The sequence below is a fragment of the Chelonoidis abingdonii genome, unplaced genomic scaffold, assembly GCF_003597395.2.
Source record: "Chelonoidis abingdonii isolate Lonesome George unplaced genomic scaffold, CheloAbing_2.0 scaffold0950, whole genome shotgun sequence".
Classification (NCBI taxonomy): domain Eukaryota; kingdom Metazoa; phylum Chordata; order Testudines; family Testudinidae; genus Chelonoidis; species Chelonoidis abingdonii.
In genome coordinates, this window is record NW_027425211.1 from 5,036 (window position 1) to 24,866 (window position 19,831).

The 19,831-nt window shown below is 58.0% G+C and overlaps 2 protein-coding genes across 2 annotated transcripts; one reads left to right on the top strand and one right to left on the bottom strand.

The window, feature by feature from the left end:
- Positions 1 to 1,709: 1,709 nt before the first annotated feature.
- Positions 1,710 to 2,899, top strand: LOC116835427 (116 kDa U5 small nuclear ribonucleoprotein component-like). The gene is made up of 2 exons (XM_075061444.1): positions 1,710 to 1,859; positions 2,151 to 2,899. The coding sequence occupies exons 1-2, from the start codon at positions 1,725 to 1,727 to the stop codon at positions 2,244 to 2,246; spliced, it is 231 nt and encodes a 76-aa protein (XP_074917545.1). The 5' UTR covers positions 1,710 to 1,724; the 3' UTR covers positions 2,247 to 2,899.
- A 1,770-nt stretch (positions 2,900 to 4,669) lies between these two features.
- Positions 4,670 to 6,716, bottom strand: LOC116835426 (HIG1 domain family member 1B-like). The gene is made up of 3 exons (XM_032798262.2): positions 6,616 to 6,716; positions 5,930 to 6,064; positions 4,670 to 4,880 (listed from the first exon to the last, which is right to left on the bottom strand). The coding sequence occupies exons 1-3, from the start codon at positions 6,710 to 6,712 to the stop codon at positions 4,780 to 4,782; spliced, it is 333 nt and encodes a 110-aa protein (XP_032654153.1). The 5' UTR covers positions 6,713 to 6,716; the 3' UTR covers positions 4,670 to 4,779.
- Positions 6,717 to 19,831: the final 13,115 nt, after the last annotated feature.

Sequence of the window (19,831 nt, forward strand, 5' to 3'; positions counted from 1 at the left end):
CCATCTTCCACCATTAGCAGAGTGAGTGTCCCACCGTCTGCAGCAACATGGGGCGGGGGGACATTTTGTGTTTAAGGCCTGGCACCACCAGCCTTGCGGAATACAATGAGCAAAGGGAATGGATGATTGCAGGCCCTCGGGGTTGGGAGGAGCCTCTGTTCCCCTCCTGTTTGTATGTTAGCTGGAAATGTACTAGCTGCTAGCAGGTAACCGGTCCCAGGCCTCAGGCCAGAGGAATCCAAGCTGCAGCTGCCCCCCTGGATGGGGTGGTCTGGAGGGACCCTTTCACCACTGCTTAATGGTCCTTCATTAGTGACAGAGGAAGCGCCTCAATGGCACTCCCAGCCCTTCAAGCTCAGGGAGCAAGAAATCAGGGCCAGGACTCTGGGATCTAGGTTTCAGCAGTGCAGGGCCCTAAAGCCATAGAGGCTCCCACCTCAGCCGTAAAACTATAAAGAACTTTGTTTCAATGCCTCTCTGCTCTGGAAAGTGCCCGGCTGAGCTGGGGCCTCAGACCATACTGGCACGGTGGAGGTGCCTAAAACACTGGGTCAAGAGGCTAGTCAAGCAAGTTTTCCTTGGCAGGAGCAGGCAATACTTCCCTGCTAACAGGCACCTCAGACATTAAACGACTAGGCTGGACTGTAATTCCTTAGCCTGGAAGTTCCCATTAGGAATGACCCTGAGCCAGCACCTCTCAATTCACGTGGGAGCTGCCAGTTGGCGGCTCGTAATCGCTGCACAGGAGCAAGGAGTGAATTCCTTTGATGGTTGGCATGCACGTTCCAGAAGATCCTGGAGCCTAGGCTCAGGATCTGGCCTCCATGCTTGTGAGATGGGTTACACACCTTATGTTTCAGAAAACGAAACCCTTCCTGGTTTTGACTGGCAACAAATCGTCCCGTGTGTACCTTCCTAAAGCTGATGGTGATGCTTTGAAACAGTACGCGACTTAAGGCTTTTCTACACTGGCAGTTAACAGCGCTGCAGCTTTCTCGCTCAGGGGGGTGAAAAAACTCCCCGCTGAGAGCTGCAAATTTCAGCACTGTAACGTGCCAGTGTAAACAGTGCCCCAGCGCTGGGAGCCTCGCCCCTCGTGGAGGTGGTTTTTTTAGAGCACTGGCAGCGCTTTAGTGTTGAGGGGAGGGATAGCTCAGTGGTTTGAGCATTGGCCTGCTAAACCCAGGGTTGGAAGTTCAGCCCTTGAGGGGGCCACTTAGGGATCTGGGGCAAAAATCAGTCCTTGGTCCTGCTAGTGAAGGCAGGGGGCTGGACTCAATGACCTTTCAAAGTCCCTTCCAGTTCTAGGAGATGGGTATAGCTCCAATTATTAGTGTAGCCTGTGTAGATGAGCCCTTAGCGTGTTCTGCAAACACCTCTTCTCCACTGGCTAGTAACATGCTCAAACCGACAGAGGTTGGACATAGCCAGGATTAACCTGTCAGGGGCTGTTGGTGGCAATAACTGAGCAGGCCTGCAGCTGTGTTGCTGCGATACCCAGTTGCCCACGGTGTAAACAGGTCTGTGCCAGGGTGCCCTTGTGCCATAGGCACAGGTGGTGATGCTGTGGAAGACTAAGTTGCCTAGCCCCACACGGAGAACGGGCAGACTGGCTGTCAGCGGCAGTGACCGCAGAGTCGCCAGGACTCAGATTTACTAGGGTTTCGCCCAGTTTGCTCTAGCTGAGGGTTGCTTCCAGAATCGTTCAGTGGCTCGTCTCTCCCATGCTGACTTTCTGGCCCTTGTTTCAGATTGTGCCTGGAGACCCCTTGGACAAGAGTATCGTCATCCGGCCCTTGGAGCCCCAGCCGGCACCTCACCTGGCCAGAGAGTTCATGATCAAGACCAGGCGCAGAAAGGTAAGGCCAGCAGCAGCCTCGCCCACACTGTGACTCTTCTCCCCGATCTGCACAGTTCACAGGGCCCAACGTGCCCCTCGCACCACAGCCATGCTTTGGACTCTGTATGCTGCCTGATGCACGGAGCCATCCCCTTGCACTGATGCTGGAATGGGCTCATGCTCTGGCTGCGCTGTTTCCCTGCAGGTCTTTCAGCAGGGCTTTGAACGCTCCAGGGTGGGCTGCTCGGGTCTCTGGGAGCTCTGCTGGTTCTTACCTCTCCAGCTCATGCTGCTGCTTCTCCGTCCTCAGGGCTTGAGCGAGGACGTGAGCATCAGCAAATTCTTCGACGACCCTATGTTGCTGGAGCTGGCCAAGCAGGATGTTGTTCTGAACTACCCCATGTGACCGTGCTGCCACAGAGGCTAACCAGAGACTGCTCCAGTGTCTGCCGGCCCAGCTCCTTCCCTTGTCCTGCAAACATCTCCTCCCTCGCAGTCCAGCCTCCCTGGTACCGCCTGTGCCGTGTACTTCTGCTAAGGCCTCAGAAGGACCCTTACCCGCGAGCTTACAGGCTCTGGGTGTTTGGTCAGGAGTCTGCACTCGAGCGACAGAATATGGACATGGCTGATATCACTCTTGGTCCCCTGCAGCCTGTCACTTCCGTTGCTGTGTACAAGTGAATTTTATAGTTGCACAAGGCAGTTCCAGGCCCAAAGGGGTTAATTCCCACCCGTGTTCCCCCAGGGTTACTGGGGACAAACTGCACTTTCATGCAGGGATTTCATGTTGGGTTCAGCCACCTGCAGGTGCCTCTGATAAAGCTACGAGCTGCCGCCAAGCTCCTGCAGCCAGTGACATGCGCAGGCTTCCCGGGCAGGGCAGAGCCTCTCCTGGGGTGCCAAGGAAGGGGGGTGGCCTGTGTCTGGGGGGTTGTTAGTGACCTTGCAGAGAACAGGTGGCGGGAGTCTGGACCTGCTGCCAGTCTGGATTTTTATTTCTATTTTGTAGGAGTTTATTTTTGAGCTTTGTAATGACTAAATAAAACCCCTCTCCCCTGGTGCGTCTCTTCTGGGGGGTCTCATTTCCCAGAGGGGGGAGAGGCTTGGCGCTCAGAGCCCTACATTGGTACCGCTGGACCTAGTGTAGCCACTACAGAAACAAAGACCCTCTGACGGTTGTTCTGTCGATGATCTCTGAACACCCATACCTCTGGCCACCTACGCCATCAGGGAGAGCAGTGCTGGTGCAGCATTCCAGTTGCAGCTCCATGTGATTCTCTCCAACAACAGAACTGCACGGTGGTAATCACTCCCAGCTTACTGCGTGGCAGGGTACACGCTCCATCATCTGCGCAGCTGTGGCTCACGGGCGGGCGGGCACTGGCTTGCGTCGGCGGCTCGCCCGTCATCGCAGCCTGGCTCACGGGCTGGGGGCGCATGGCTACGCTGCTTGGTGCTGCCTGCGTTCTCTTCGGCAGCCCTGTGGGCTCACGGCTGAGGGGCCTGCTCTGGCTTGGGCGTGTGCGCCGCCTCTCGCTCGGCAGGGCCCTTGGCTCACGGGCTGGGGGCTGGCCTCTGGTGCTGCTGCGCCTCTCTCGGCAGCCCTGTGCTCGTTGGCTTCCTACATACCGTGCCAGTGCCTGTGCCTCTCTTTGCTCAAGACAGCTCTGCAAATGTAATTTCCCCTCCGTTCGGTCACAATGCTCACATGCACGTCTCCTGCTTCCAGGCAGCCTGAACTGCTCGCAGGAGGACCGGCCAGCTGCCGACGTTGGCACAGGATTTGCCCTTCTGTCAGTCTCCGAAGAGGCCAGTCATGAATTGCTCAGGTGGATCACTGACTTCGCCCATCCCCTTAATGCTGCCCCCTCTCAGGTCCAGTGTTGGAAAGTGGTGCACTGCCCCTGCTTGGGCTGTACCTTCTCTCGCGATACCCTGGGGCCTTTGTTCTAGGTGTGTCTCTGTTCACGCTCCAGCTTGCGTGAGTTTGATCTCATGGAGCGAACGTTGCGCTGGTCCCTAGCCCTTTCACAGCTCCATGTGAGCTGTGCTTCCCTGTGTGTCAGTCCTGGTGACCCAGGACCAGCCAAAGCCCTTCAGGGCCCATCGTCATCCTGCTGAGACCTGCCTACTTCATGTGGGTCTTCTGGCCTGAGCTGTTGAGGTGGAGAAGTCCTCGGGACATCAGGCCCTGGTAGCAGGAATGAGCGCCTGTCCTATGGGCAGGCACCTGTGTGCTGTGCCAGGCACTGAGCATGGCCTCTGCCCTGTGCTAGGTGCAGGACAGGGCTGTGTACAGCAGTCTCTGTCATAGCTACCTAGGGCTGGACGAGAGGTGGTCGGCTCCAGGGAGACCAGCTTGGCCTGGCTTCAGTGCACGTTGGTAACAAGCTGCGGGGCCGAGCCCTTGTGTCTCTCTCTGGAGATCTGGCCTTGCGTGGCTCTGCCCAGGACCCCCGCCTCCGCCTCTCCCAGCCCTGCACAGGCCTTTGTTGTCACTGTACCACCCCCAGGCTACAATCCGGCCAGGAGAGGAGGAGAGGTGATTGCCCTTTCAGAGTCTGCGGGAACCACGCTCAGACACTAGTACCCCCCCAAGTGCAGAGCAGGTGTGGAGCCCAGCCCAGGCCTTTGCCACATGGACACCCTCCTCTCCGCCTTAGCACAATTCATCCCTCCTGCAGGCTCTGAGCCACCCTCCCTTCCTGAGCTGGACTAACCAGCGTCCTGCCCCCAGAGTCTGCACGCACTGCTGTGCCTCTGACCAGAGTGCTGCCTGCAGCTCCCTGCGCCGATCCAAGTACTTCCAAAACTTGTCGAGCTCCTTTAACTGTAACTTTATAAACCAGAAAAGCAGGATTTTTACATGCAAACAGCAGCCCCAGGGAGTGCCAGGCTGCAGGGCCATGTTCTGCAAAGGGAAGTTACGGTGGTCGGCCCTAAGATGCTCCATCTCCACCGCGCAGCTTCTCGTGTCTATTTCTGGGCTCTGCCTGCAGCCGTTTCAGCAGGTAGTCTTGGTACATCGTGTAGGTTGCCCCTGCAAGAGAGACAGTGACATCAGCAATGTGCCATAAATAACTTATATTCGAGAGCGTCGGTTGTCCTGGAGATCTCTGGATCACTTCACCCACTCCTGAGGAGCGGCGACTGGGAACAGAAGCTTGTGAAGTGCAAACGGCGAGGGCACTTGGCACTGACACAGCTACCCCCAGCTGTGGGCGATTCACCTTCACCAGGTGCCTTTCTAAAAGCTGTTGAGTTCAGCTGCCTGCTGTTGCCTCGCTGCTGAAACGCTCGGCTGGGCCGTGCAGAGGGCAGACGGATGGGCACAACGATCCCTTGGACCCAATATCAAATTGCCACAAGTCTCGGCCGGCGAGCTGCTGCAGGCTGGGTGGAGTCGCCAGGGGCAGGTCAAGCCTCGGAGAGCTTCTCAGTGGCCGTGGTTTCAGCACTGTCGCTGACAGCACTGGCCTGCTGAAGTTGCTACACTGCCGCTCAGAGAAGTGTAAGTGCTGCTCGCTGGGGCCCATCAGCCTTCCACACGCTTTCCCCAGCCAGCAGCCTGGCCCCCTGCCTGCTGGTAGAAAGGGACTGCGTTGTCACTGGGTGGGGAAGGGGAGGAAGGCAGGTTCCTCCAGCAGGGTAGAGGAAAGGGGAGGCCGCTCCCAGCCCCAGCCCCAGCCCCAGCCCCAGCCCCATTACAGCCTGGGTGATTCAGGTGCAGTAGATGATACTCAGCAGCAGCCCTGGGTGGGAACAGAGCATCTCCCCTTGTACTTGAGGGCAGGGACCTTGGACTTCATGGCCCAAGTCTGTGTGTGACAAGAGTCCCTTCGATCCAGCACCAATGTCAGATAAACCCCTCTGCTTGCGTGACCTCAGACCCTGCTTCCTCTGCGTGACTCATGCCGTGGCCCCGGGAGGAGGTGGCCAAGGCCAACACACCGTCCAGCAGCTGCAGAATCCACCACCCTGGCAGGGTTTCCGTCGCCTGGCACAGTGCAGCCCCAGGCTGGGCTCCCAGCTTCCCTAGGCTACTGCCCATGGGCAGCCTGGCCTCAGCATTCCCCAGCCCCCACTTACCCAGCATGATGGCTCCAACCACGCAGACTTGGGCAGCCATGCGGGTGTGGATCAGGTGCACAGACATCTTCATCTTTCCTCTGGTCTTCAGTCTGTACAGGCCATAAGCGGCCAACATGGCAAAGCCCCCGATGCCTGTGAGAGGGAGAGCAGGTGGCAGCTGGGTCACTGGGAGCTCTCCTGGCACCGCCGGCTTGGAGGAGACTGATGCTGCGGCGTGAGCTGCTGGCCAAGCCTCTCCCTGCTAGCGTTGGTTTGTTTTACTCTTCCTGGCTTCTGGGCTACCCCGCTCCCGGCAGCAGCACCCACCCGTAGCACGGTTAATGCTACGCTTCCACATTCAGGGGCCGCTCGTTATGAGCTCTTCCCCTCCCTGGGGCTCTGAGGACGGGTCCATTTCACATGCCAGCCAGTGCTCTGCACCCAGCGTCTGCGGGAAGCCGGGAGCTGCCCTGGCCCGGCTGGGCAAGGGTTTTTCACGTCTCTCTCATGGCCACACAGCTCATTAGAAAACTAAAAAACGTAGGCGGATGCAGGGCAGGTGCTATGTAAGCTCCCCGGCTCAGATGTGACCTGCCAGAGCTCTGCGATTCCAGTCCTGCCTCCAGGGAGCAGCTCCTGAGGCTGTCCCCTCGCTAGTCCCGAGGAACGCTGCCCTCCAGCCGCACCCCTTCACACCCACTCACCAACAGGCACAAACGGGGCCGCACCCGCCTTCTGCAGGAGCTTGGAGGAGACGGTGCCTTCACGCTCAGGGACCCACTGGCTTTCGTCCATAACCATCCTGCCCCTGCAGCCAAACAGGCCCCATGAGCCACCTTTCCAACCCCAAGTCAGTGACTCCCCTCCTCCAGCGTCCCCCCCCACAGAGCCATACTGGGTCTGCCTGGTGCCCCCAGCCAGGGCTCTGCTCGTGCTTCCTCCCACAGAGCTGTACCTGGGGTCTGCCTGGTGCTTCCTCCCCACCAGAGCTGTACCTGGGTCTGCCTGGTGCCCCCACCAGGGCTCTGCCTCGTGCTTCCCCCCACAGAGCTTGTACCTGGGTCTGCTGCGCCGGGTGCTTCCTCCCCACAGAGCGTACCTGGGGTCTGCCTGGTGCACCCAGCAGGTGCATCTGCCTCGTGCTTCCTCCCACAGAGCTGTACCTGGGTCTACCTGGTGCCCCAGCCAGGGCTCTGTGTAATTTCCTCACGCTTCCTCCCCACGAGCTGCAAGTGTCTTATCACAGGAACAACCACGCCCCCCTCCCTCTCCCCGCTGGGGCCGGAGAGAGGTGGGGTCTATCGCCCATGGTCACAGAGTGAGTTGGTGCAGGGCCGGGGCAGAACAGGAATCCTGCTCCCTGGGCCCGTTCAGGGGCTGCCTCGCTAAGGCATGTGTATGGCTGGGCTACCGCTGGCACTTGTTCCTGTGCCGGGGGCTGGGGGGGAAGGTTCCCAGAATAGAACCCACTCGGTCTGTGCTGTGTCCACTGTCCTGCTGCCCTGCAATGGGCTCATCCTGCGGCTTCAGCAAGCGTCTGCTCAGCGCCTCAGCCCTGCATCGCTGGGCCGTGCGTCCGCTGAGCTCCCAGTGTAGCCCACGGGTGAGACTGGGTCTGCCGTGCAGGGGTCGTGGCATTCGCACCAACCAGCCCAAGGCCAGGCTGCACCTGGGGCCTGTTTTGTGCAGCACCAACTGAGCCACTATCCGACCCTGATCCAGCAGAACAATTCCCAGATTACCTGGATGCTGTCATTAGCCACAGGCCAGGGTTGAACTGTAGCTAGTCAGTGACGGGACTGTGAGCATGACAGCGTGAACACCACGTTTGTCCTCGGGATCCTAAAGCAGGGCAGGCTCTGAGCTGACGGTGGGGAGTGAGCATCAGGTCCCAGGGGTGCAGTAAATACCCAGGGCTGGTATGTCCTTGGGATGGGGGATCCTGCCCTCTGCAAAGAACCTGCTCCCTCTGTGCAGGAGCCACCATCCCCTGGTCTGTGCCGGGTGTGCAGGGGACAGAGCTGGAGCAGATTTCATGCTGCTAACGCTCGGCAGGCCCGCAGCCGTTACCTGTCCCAGTGACGGGTATCTCCAAACCTCGAGGATCCCTGGGCTGTTTCCCAGTGCCAACAGCTCTGCCAAGCTGCCGAGACAGCTTCAGGCCCACCAGCAGAAGCTGAGCGACTCGCCGTGAAACTGACCCTCCCCTTGTGCAGGCAGCCAGGGCGCCTCGAGCATCTGACATGGCTGCTGGCTCTGGGGGCGCTGTCCAGCCAGAGCCGTGTGCCAGGGGACCTGGGTGTGTGCCTGCTGGCACTTACCTGCGCTCGATGCTGCTGCACTAGGTGACGTCTGCAGGCTGCCCGGGCTGGACCTCCTCTCCCCGCTGCACCAGGCACATTTCCCAGCCTCTTCGCTTTAGGGTTACAGCAAAGTCACCGGCTGGGGACGGAGAGAGCGGAGGGGGGGCTGGTGATTGGCACCAGTTCAGGGACCTTAACCCTTTGTCTGCCAGACTCCAGCTCCCCTCCCAGAGGAAAGGTCTCCCGTGAACTAAGACCCCACACTTGCTGAGCACCCAGGCCCCCGGCTTTGCAGGATTCCCTGAGGCACAAGCCACAGGCAGGAAAAGTCCCAGCTCACCAGCACCTCAGGGTGTCCACCGATCTCCCGTCCTTCCCTGTCTCCAGCCACCCCCACACTCCAAGCTCATAGCGACTCCCTCCCCTGCACCACCCCAGGGCATGCTTGGCCTTCCTCCCACTCCCAAGGCCTTTAGCTCCCTGCCCTCCTTTGCTGCCAACCCCCTTTAACCATGGGGCTCCATCCCTGGGCCTCCCTTTACATGGCCCCAGCCTCTCACCCACCCCCATGGGTAGGCAGTGATACCCAGCTGGGCCCGGCCCCTCAGCCGAGTGATGGGGAGGTGATGGGACTAGAAGATGCTCTGGTGGCAGGTGGTGCTGGGCAGTGGCAGGCTGGGGCAGGAATTACCCAGCCCCCTTTGCTAACGTTAGTACGAAGGAATAGCCCAGCCTTTCCCTCACCCCTCCCCACAAGGAAGGACGGGTTGTCTGCTCAGGAGAGACAGCAGGGCTGGGAGTCAGGACTCTGGGTCTGCACCAGGTCTGGCACTGATTCATTGGGCAAGTCATTTCCCCTCCTGGGGCCTCAGTGATGCACATGTGTAAACCGAGGACACTAATATCTGCCGACATAGGGGCTGTGCAGCCAAGTGAACAGACATTGTTAAAGTGCTTGGAGAGCCTCTCGTGGGCGTGCTACCGACATGCCGTGGCGTTGTTCGATGTTGCCCACTGGCCGTGTCCCAGTGGCCTGGAGAAAGGCCTCAGCATCGGTGCTTTGTGACAGTCAGTGACGTCCAGCTGGGAAGCAGGGCCCCTGAATCTTCAGGTTTTCTGCTGGATTTAGACCTCTGAGACATCACCATGGAGCATTGCCTGCTACTGCTCCCACAACAGCCATTCTGCCAGCAAATGGTGTATGGGCTCTGTGTGAATCCATGGCAGAGGCTTTCCAGGCTTTCTCTTCCAGGTTAGCAGGGGTTTAGCACAAGAGCATCTTCTCTTTCCAAGGGCTTTATAGATATTGGCATAGACCTTTCATCACCCTATTGCGCTGATGATGGAATGCTGCTGCAGAGAGTGGTCCATGCCTGGTCTGTCCAGCTGCATCATTAATGTGGAGAATAGCTGTCCTTGGATGCTCATGAAGTGTAGGCAATCTCTGATAAACCAGGTCTCAAGCCGTTAATTCAAAGTGAAAAATATATTAAAAACAAAACAATAGATACCAAATGGAAAAAGGGGGCAGTGATTGCATGAATATAAATTAGAAGCTTGGAATTTACAGAAAATTGATAAGAGAAAGCAAAAGGACACAAAGAGGCATCTATGGCCAGCAAAGTTAAGGACAATAAGAAAGGTTTCTTCATGTATATTAGAAACAAAGGAATCCTAGCAATGGTATTGCCCATTTACAATGGAAATGTAGAACTGCAGACAAAGCAGAAGCGTTCAATAAATATCCTCTTTCAGTATTTGGAAAAAGCCAGATGAGGTATATCATAAGATGATGAAGAAATACTTTCCATTCCAACAGTACTCAGGAGGATGTTAAACAGCGCTACTACAGTTGAGATTTTTAAATCAGTAGGTTCAGAGAACTTGCAACCAAGAGTTAAAAAGAGGCTGGCTGAGGAGCTCTCTGAATGTTAATGTTGATTTTTCAGCATTTTAGAGTACTAGGAGTTCCAGAGGACTGGAAGAAAGCTCATGGTGTGCCATATGTAAGAGGAAAATGGGACATGTGGGTAGTTACCAGCCTGTCAGCCTGAATCAATCCTAGGCAAATAATGGAAGCGTGATTCACTCATCAGTCAATAAAGAATTAAAGAGGGGTAACTAATATCAATCAACATGGGTTTCTGGAAAACAGATCATGACAAACTAACCTGATATCGCGTTTTGACAAGATTCCAAGTTTGGTTGACAAAGGTAAAAATATCATTAGACTTCTGCAAGCATTTGAGTCGATACTGCACAATATTTTGATAAAAACTAGACTTAAATGGCCCTGCCCACCATTACATGGATTAAAAGTGATTAAATGTAACTGTGACAGGGAATCAGCATGGAGCAGGTGTGTTTCCACCGGAGTCCTCAGGGGGCGGCTCTTGGCCTTCGCTATTTCAAGACCCAAACCAGAAATCATCACCAGGAAACTCTGCAGACGACACCCAGCTGGAAAGGGGTGAGTGGGGAGGAAGCCAAGTCCTGGATTGCTTCAGAAACTGGGCAAGCAAAGGCTGTAGCCAATAATCAGGCTTTGTGGCTAGGAGCAGCCCTTGAGCCTTGTGCTGAAGCCTCAGACAAAGCTCTTAGGGGGCGCAGGAGTGCCCAAGGCCTGAGCTTGGCCACTCAGTGGCCCAATCCATCAGGTACAATGTGACGATCGCCGTCTTGGCCAAAAAACAAGGGGATTGCGCTGGCGGCCTCCAGGGCTCAACACCTGAGTCTCTCCAGCTGCGCGCTCCAAGGCCAGGGCAGGGCATCACTAATCGGTGACACACCCTGAGCAGTGGGCTAAGCTGCCCATTGAAGCATTGCTGAGCAGCCAGTCCCCGTCCTGCCGGACCACCCAACACCTGGCAATGTTGTCAATGTCCCACACAAAGAGGGTCCAGTGGATCTTGGAGCCAGGAGTTTCCCTGCTCTTCTGCCCCGTTTTCCTCTCTCTTAATCTAGTTCTGCCTGCCCCAGGAAGTGCTGAGTTAATCCCGCCCCCCGCTGGTGGAACCCCTGCTAGCCGGATACATCGCCCACGTGCAGCTCAAGAGGCCCCTGCGAGAGGCAGGCAGCATCTCCTTGCCCATGGTTGAGGGAGAGTGTAAGAAACGTGAGAGGGGATAAACTGGGATGGCACTGGGGCAATCCCATGCATTCGCTTGGCAGCAGAGCACCGTCTGCGACACTGGCACTCTGGCTGCTGCTTCCCACTGCAGTGATTTACCCCCTGCCAATGATAAACCAGCTGGCAGGTGGGAGGGCAGCCCAGCTGGGGTGCCACAGCCCCTGACCCCTCAGTGCAGCACCAAGGACCCAGTTCTGCTTGCAGACAAAGGTGGGGAAGTTGTGAGCGCGTTTCCCCAGGGTGCCAAGCCCAGGGGCCCATTAGGGTTGCAACGTGCTCCTGGCTTCTGGAGCGATGTGGCATCTTGCCCAGTGACGGGAGCTACTGGCAGAAGGCTCTGTTCTGCGCTGCTCTAACTCTTCCGCAGCCCTTAGAATTCTCCGGTGTGGACAAGATCAGGCCGTTCCCCTAGCGCTGCCCTGAGGATCTCAGAGAGCCCTGGTCAGTGCCAGCGTCCTGGCCCATTCTAACTGGGGGACGCGAGGCACGGAGCGGGGAAATTGCTTGTTCAAGTCACCCAGCAGGCTAGAGCTAGGAATAAACCCCAGTCTCCTGGGTCCCAGGTCTGTGCTCCACCCACTGGCTATACTGCTTTTCGAGACCTGTCACCGTGGTATCTGGCCCACTGATTTCAGCCAGCAGAGTCAGTGAGTTACTCTGGCCTCACAGGGAGTGAGAAGTGCAGCTCCATGAGCTGGGTGGGCCAGCTGGGAGGGAGGTTCCGGCAGACGTGTCCCACCCGTTCCCACAGGCTGGGGCGGGTTGTTCTCATGAGGGATGTTTACAGAGGACCGTGGTCAGAGCCTGGTGGCCCAGTTGCAGCCACCAACATCCTGTTCCCTCCCTCGCTGCGGGGAGCTCGAGTGGAAAAACACTGACCCCTCCTCAGATCAAAGGGCTGGAGCCGGGCCCCAGCCCCTGTGAATTCCAGGGGCGAAAGGGAGACAGATAAACAGCCCTTTCCCAAGCCGGCTGTGGAGCTCCACGGGTCAAGGAGCAGAGGGGCGGACGGCCCTGCTGCTTCCTCTCGCTTGGAGCCAGAGCCCTTCCAGCCCGCCGCTGCTTTGGCTCCTGTCAGACTCTCTCTGAGCAGGGCCGGGGGCAGGAACCCATCAGGACGACCCCTGCAGCCTGCACCTCGCAAAGCCCCTGTTGCTCCCCATGCACACCCGGCCGCTGTCACACTCTTTTCCTGGCATAACACCCAACTGCTTCCCTCATGCAGAGAGCTCCTGGCCGGGGGGCCAGACCCTGTCCATGCCCCTGGCTGTTGCATGGCTGGAAGCCCAGGCGGCGGGTCCGGCCATGTGCGCTCCAGTCTCGCCTGATCGGCCATGCTAGCTGTCGCGCACTCTGGGACCCGCAGCCAGAAGGTGAGCTCTGGAGAACCACCCCGCAGGGAAGGGGCCGTGTAAAATGGGAACTAAGCTCACCCTGCTGCGGTGGGCGCCGGTGCCACAGGAGAACAGGCAGGTCCAGAGGCAGGAGAGCAGCTGGAGCTGCACCGCTCTGGCAGCATGACATGGGGGCTGCGTGACCAGGGCAGTGTGGGGCTCTCTAAGCAGGACCCCGGCCGGGATGGTTCGGAGCTAATCCCCGCACCCGCCTGGGGAATACTGGGCTGTCACTCCAAAGCAAGCTGCTTCCCCCCCAGCTGAGCCCCTGCTCCTTCCCGGCAAGGGAGGCTGCGCTACCGCATGGCCCAGGGCTTGCCCAGGCAGTGTCTCTGTTGAGGCTTGGGCAGGAGACTATCTGGGCCAGCATGGGGAGAGGCAGCTCGGGCGCTTGTAATGGTTCACTTCATTAAGCTAATTGGCTTTTCGTGCAGCCAGGAACACACATTGTTTTGCTGGGGGGTCCTGTCATTTCCTTTGGAGCATGGTAAAGCAGTCTGGTGAGTGCCGGAGTGTCCTTTGTCTAACAGCTGGCCGGGCTCTGGGAATGCAGCAGGAACTGAAGCTTTTGTTTGCAGGCTCAGCTGGGCTTGGGATGGTTCTGACAAACGCTGAGTGGCTTTTGCTTGCGCGCTGCGCAGGCCTCGCAAGTGTATTCGGGGGGTGGCTTGCAGCTGGGTTAATGGGTGCATTCCTTCAGGGTGCCAGTGCAGGGCACGGTGGTGCTTCCCAGCCCTCCACTGAGACACCGGCCACAGTGGGACATTTAATGGGATCGATTGAGAAGTACCGTCCTTATTTACCTGGAGCAGCGAGAGGCCCTGCCCCAGTTCAGGGCCCATCTGAGCTGGGCGCAGCACGGACATGGAGCGAGAAATAGTCCCAGCCCTGCAGAGCTCCACAGGCTGGGAGAACGGGAGCATCTTTCTCCTCAGATGGAAAACCGAGGCTCTGACTGACTTGCCTGCGCTCACACAGAGCAGGGAACTGAGCCCCAGTCCCAGGCAATGAGCCCTGCCACTGGGCCGCCTCCCTCCAGTTGTAAACCTTTGCTTTGTACAGCCCGCTTCCCCACTTCCCGAAGGAGCGCCTGTCCCGTCTCTGCCCCGCTTGGTCTCTGGGGTGCTAGCCAGGTGCGTCCATTAACCCTTATCGGGAGCCGTCTCCCTCCCTGCTCCCAGAGCAGCTTCAAACACCATCCCTTCCTGCTCCCACAAGGTGGAATTTGCTCCCTCCTCCACCCCATACCACTCCCCACCCAGCTGGACAGGTGCGTCCTGGGCCGGGAAATGCTAGCTGGCTAAAGTGCAATGTCTGGAAGCAGACTGACGGGGGTCCTATTATCGGATGGGAGGGGAGTTTCCCCCTCCCATTCCCCCCACTGCAGCACCTCCCTCCCATGTGGCCCTTACCTGGGGTTTCGAAAGCCGACTGGCCCCTTAGAAGATCTCCGTTTGGGCACCCAGAATGATTAGCGCTTTGGGTGATCTCAGCCTTGGCTCCTGTGTGCACTAGAGCCCTCGATGAGCCCCGAGACGGAGAAACTCTCTGGGGTGCAGACGCCTCCACAGGGGCTGCCGGCTTTGGAAAGCGCTTGGGAGACCTTCCATCAATGGGCTGGAGAAGGGCAAAAGCAGGTCAGGACGAGGCACTGGAGCATCTCATCTGCTGGGCCTGGATGGCGTCTGCCAAGATCTCCGTGCAGGGGGTGCCGGCACTGGGGGCCAGGGGGCCATGGCTGCTCTCTCAGAACAAGTGCCCAGGTGCTGGATTCCGTGACAGCCGGGTGTATCTGCTGGGACAGCTGGGTTGGCTGTATCCCTCAAAGACGAGTCGGGGAGTGATGGTGCACTAGAACAGCAACAGAACTTGGCTGGGCTTGGATCTCAAAGCATTCACATATTAGAATGAAATAAACTCTCGCAGTCCCCTGGGGGACAAGAGCAATATGGCGATTGACATTTTACAGATGGGGAAACTGAGGCACGGAGCGGGCAGAGACTTGGAAGCATCAGGGACAGGCCTGTGCTTTGCCCTCATTCCAGGTGGGGGGCTGGGTGAAAGAGTTTTGCACCATTAGCATGAGACTGCCATTTTCAAAGGGCTGGCGGAAGCTAGCCATTTCCGAGCCCATGGGAGTTGGTGTCTGAGCCCGAAGGTATTTAGGTGCCTGACTCCCACTGGGGATCTGTGTCTGACTCCCTGAGGCCAGGGAGTTTTGTCTGGGCTGAGGAGTGAATGGTTCTGTGACCAGACCCAGGGCCCCCTCTGACAATGCAGGTCCCTGCGGTGCCCACCTCCTTACTTGCTGACTGGAGCCAGGCGGGTGGCTCTGGGAGATCACCCTGGCCCCGGATACTGTGATGGGATAGGGGCTGTCGTGTGGGGAATGGGAGAGCAGGGGAGGACTTAGGGGATGGACGATACCGAGAGCCTGTAACTGAGCTAGGTAAGGGAGGAAAGGTCAACACTTTTGCCTGGGAAGAGGACCAAGGAGGAGTGGCAGGAGGGAAGTAGTTTAAGTTTGGTTGGGGCTGTGTGGGGAATTCAGGTATCCTAAGCTGGATCCAAGCACCCTGAAAGCCCAGAAGACCGATTGAGGGTCCTGACTGTGCCTGCAAGCCTGCTGTAACTGCGTTCCTGTTGTCCAATAAACCTTCTGTTTTACTGGCTGGCCAAAGAAGTCCCTGTGAGTCCAGGAGAGGGGTGCAAGGCCGGCTCCCAACTCTTGTGATCAAGATGTGACAGATAATCTGCCCTGTTTCCAGAGAGGCTGTAAGATTCCCCCAGCGCTGAGCCTGCAATGCAAAGCAATGCAAAGGGAAGTTAGCTGGGTGTCAGGAAGCCTTAAGATTAGCTGCCAAGCCTGGTTAGGATGCGGCATCGCAGGGACAGGAAAGGAGAGCGGAGGTCAAACCTAGGATGCAGAGCCATTGTTAGACTCGAAGAAACCCACACTGGTGACATGACACTAACAAGGTCCAATGAGCATTTGTGTCATGCGGCCCGCGGACTGCATTCATTACTGCTAATAAACCAGCCTCGGAGCGGGGAGACGCTCTGAACAAAACGAGGAAGCGCCGAGGAAACTTGAAATCCCTCCAGCTTCCCCAGAGTGAGCCCGACAAGGCGCTAATGAGGGGACTGGGACACTGAAGTTAACAGGAGCAGAGCGTGAATTCACCTTGAACACAGAGTATGTGTCCTTGGCACTAGCTAGTGCTGCTGGATTTGTGCGAGATTCTTTGCTAACACCTGCTTGGATCCTGACCCACAGCCGTGCCCCTGGGAACCCGGCCATACAAATCTCTGAAGGGGGAATGGCCATTCATTGTCTGACACTTCCCTATGAGTGGAGACAGCAGGATTTGGGGGGTGAAGAAGAATGGTCATTGGTGGCTATTCGCCTGCTTTAAGAAGTCCCATCCACCCAGTCAGAAAGCAGACGTGATACCAAGTGACACATGACACACCGCAAACAGCCAAGGGTTCAACCGAACAGCTCCAGGGATGGGAGCAGCTTGACACCAGCCAAAGATGGGAGCCGCCTGCAGAGCTCAGGGTGGATTTGTCAGCAGAAAGAAAAAGGCCACTGCGAGCACTAGGCCGGCTCCACAACCACGGGGGCTGATTGGAGTTTGTCCAAGTGGAGGTTGGAGAATCAAGAACCCCCGTCACCCGACCAGCCTTCCCTCTCGTGCGGCTAAGAACTTGCTGAGGGCACCAGGATTGCTAGGTTGGGCTGTGCTCTCACCATGCTGTAGATTCACAGAATTGAAGGCCGGATGGATCCATCAGATCACCTGGTCAGAACTCCGGTAAATCACAATTCAGAGTTTTCCCCCATTACTGAGTCCGATAGCTTGTTTGGCCAAAGCATCAAAGCCATCTCCCTAAAGCGCTCCAGGCCTGGCTCTGAAGACCCCTTGGTGTTTGGCCAGCAGTTTTACGTCACCCTCCCTGTTAACATGTGCATTCCGACTCTGACTTGGGGCTCGCTGTCTATTCACCTTGGCTACCTCCAATGGTACCCAAGTGATCAGAGCACAGCCAGCTCCTGACTTTCGCCTCCTACCGGCTGGTCTCAGCTCTCGCCCAGGGCAGGGAGAATTCGTTTGGAGCCCAGGATCTGGCTGCTACAGCCCCAACTTGGCATCTGCGTTTTCAGGGCAGCAGTAGCGGTTGCCTGGTGTTCCAGTTTTTCGAACAGGGAACCACGCGGTCGAAAAGGGACCCTGGCTGGTTCCAGTCAGCCCCCTGACTGACCATTAAAAGCCAGTCCGCGGTGCTCAGGCTGCCTTAAGCCAGGCTTAGTGGCTCGCCTCAGAAATTGGCCAGTGGTCCTGCCTATATGGGGGCCACAGGCTCCACATGCTGCTACCCACCTGGCACCGATTCCACATCCTGGCCGCTGACCAAGCCAATGGGAGCAGGGGAGGCGGAACCTGTGGGCACAGCAGTACGCAAGAGCCTCCCTGTCCGTCCTCCCCAAGACCCGGAACTGCCAGACTCTTCCAAGGCGCAGAGAAGTGCCAGGACAAGATAGAGACAAGCTTGCCTTAGCCTGCAGCTGCTGCCAGAAGCCGCCCGAGGTAAGCTCCAAGCCCCAACTCTGAGCCCCAATCCCTCCCAAGCCCTGTGCCCCTCCAAATCCAGAGCCCCCTCCTGCAGTTCAAACCCCTCATCCCGGTCCCATGCCGAGCCCCACACCCCCGCCCACAGCCGTAACTCCGTCCTGCACCCCAACCCCCTGCCTAAACCTGCCGCCCCTCTCGCACTCTGAATCCCTCAGACCCCACCTCCCAGCCTGGAGCCCCACGGCCTTCACCCAAACTCCTCATCCCAGCCCTCACCCAGGGTTCCACACCCAGCTGGAGCCTCATCTCTCCAGCACCCCAACCGCTATCCCAGCCCAGAACCCCATTCTGAACCATTGTTTCTGGCCCATCACCCCAGAGCCGTTCCCCATTAGAGCCCTCACCCTCTCCCGCACCCAGTCCCTGCCCCAGCCCAGTGAAAGTGAGTGAGTGTGGGGGGAAAAGCAGCCACACGAGGGATGGCAGCATGTGAAGTGGGCGGGGGCCCTCGGGAAGGGGCAGGGCCCTAGAGAAGGGCCGGAGCTAAGGTGTTCAGTTTTGTGTGATTAGAACATTCCTCCGGCAGCAGTAGGGCAAATGGTGCTGGGCCAAGCACAGATTCCTGTCCCCAAATGGTCCCAGGTGAAGGTTCATATCCACTCTATTACGCTAGGGAAAACCCGTGGGGCCTGGGATCATCCGTGGGGGTGAGGCGGGGAGGGGTTTGAAAGAAGGCCGGGCGGGTATTGCCAGCAGTTCATGAGACGCTGTGGGGCCCAGAGTAATGTGGAAGCAGCTATGAGTGTGGATGGAGACAAAGGGAGAGGCTGGGCTGGAAACCGGGGGGAGGGTAAACAGTTTTACCGTCCGGCCCAGGGCAGAGCGTGGCACAGGGCACAGGGCCACCGCTACAAGGCAGGGCTCCTGGCTAAGGCAGAGGGCTAGCTTGGGGTCTGTTCCCCCTTCCTGTGGTGACTGTGGCAGTCCTCTTGTGACCCACTGCCAATGGGAGGTACCTGCTTACTCAGGCAGGGTGTGAGCCCCGCATGCAGTCAGGGCTCAAGGGGCTGTAGAAATTCCCTGATGGAGAGTGCGGGCTTGTGACCGATTACTTGCGCTGACATGATCAGTGCATGGCACAAGGCCGACGGCCGGACCCTCCAGGTGTGGCTCTCCCTGGAGGGGAAAGGGAAGGCCCCGGCCAGGCGTGCCCGGAGAGGAGCAGGGGGGGAAGGTGTTCCTGCCAGAGACAGGGAGAGTGTTTGGGTGTCAGCCCCATGCGGGAGCTGGCTCCAGTCCCTCTGCCAGTAACAACACCGGTTTCTGCTGTTTCTGGTGGTCGTCATGCAAGGGACTGCTGCCACATTCTGCCAGCCCAACCGTGCAGGTCGCCCACCGCGTGGGTGTGAGGAAGCTGGGCGGCCTCAGGAACTGGAGCCTTGACTTCCAGCCTGGGCTGCGGGGAGGAAATTAGGGCTTCCAGAGTCCAGGGAGAGGGAGCCTCGCGCCCTGTGCCGCCTTCATTCCACAATAAGGTGCACCGCCAGGGCCCGCGGATTCCTCCCCTCAGTAGCCAGGCCGGGGGTATGGCGAGCCTGGCACTGCTGCGGTGAAGGGGTTTCAGGGGCGCTGCCTTAGGGGCTGAGGGAGGGTGTGCCAGCCCTTTGAGGCACATTGCTCTTGATCAGAGCTTCCTTGTGGGCCTCCACCGGAACCCTTCCTCCGAAATGAGCAAGGTCCTGGCATCCCTGTCTTGGCTTGCGCCCATGTTCCGCTCGCCCTTGCAACAGACCCTGTTGTCTGCAACTCGGAGCCTCTGTCAGTGTCTCATGTCAGCCAGTGACACAGGAAAAGCAAGAGACCTGAATGAGCCTCAGCAGCTGAGCAGTGGTCGCGGCCTGTGGAGAGCAGGTGGCATCTGGGGGATTTTCCCTCTGGCCTCGTGGCAAGACCACGTGGATGCGCCATCCCGCAACAGGAAGTAGAGTCGGGAGAGGCCAGGGCCCTCACACATCTCTCCCTGCCTACTGCACTTCAGCTATGCAGCAGCTCGCAGCTGGAGGTGTTGTGATCATGGCAGGGAAGCACCTCCGGGGCGGGGAGCGTAGTATGCAAGGAGTTGGGCCTTGTTTGAGAATCTCCCCCAGCATAGAGCAGGGACAAGAGAAGACACAGATGCAAAAGTATGGCAATGGAGACCAGCAGTGAGTTGACATGAAGCCGCTGTAGGAGGAAGCCGAGGTGGGGCCCCTGAATTCGAGGCCGGCCTCTTCCAAACGCCGCACCCCAGGCAAAACATATGCAAGATGAGAGCAGTGCCCATGTCCCCTCGCCAACCTGCCCCCCTCCAAGGATTTTAATTGATTCCTTTTTGCTTTTGTTTATTAACAATTGGCTCTCCAGGCCATGCTGTCAGCTGGGATGTTCATGGCTACCCCTGCGTCTGCAGCTGCTGGAGCAATGGAAGCAGAGCTGATGGAGCTGGGGCTGGCAGCGCAAGCTGTGGTGCTGGTGCT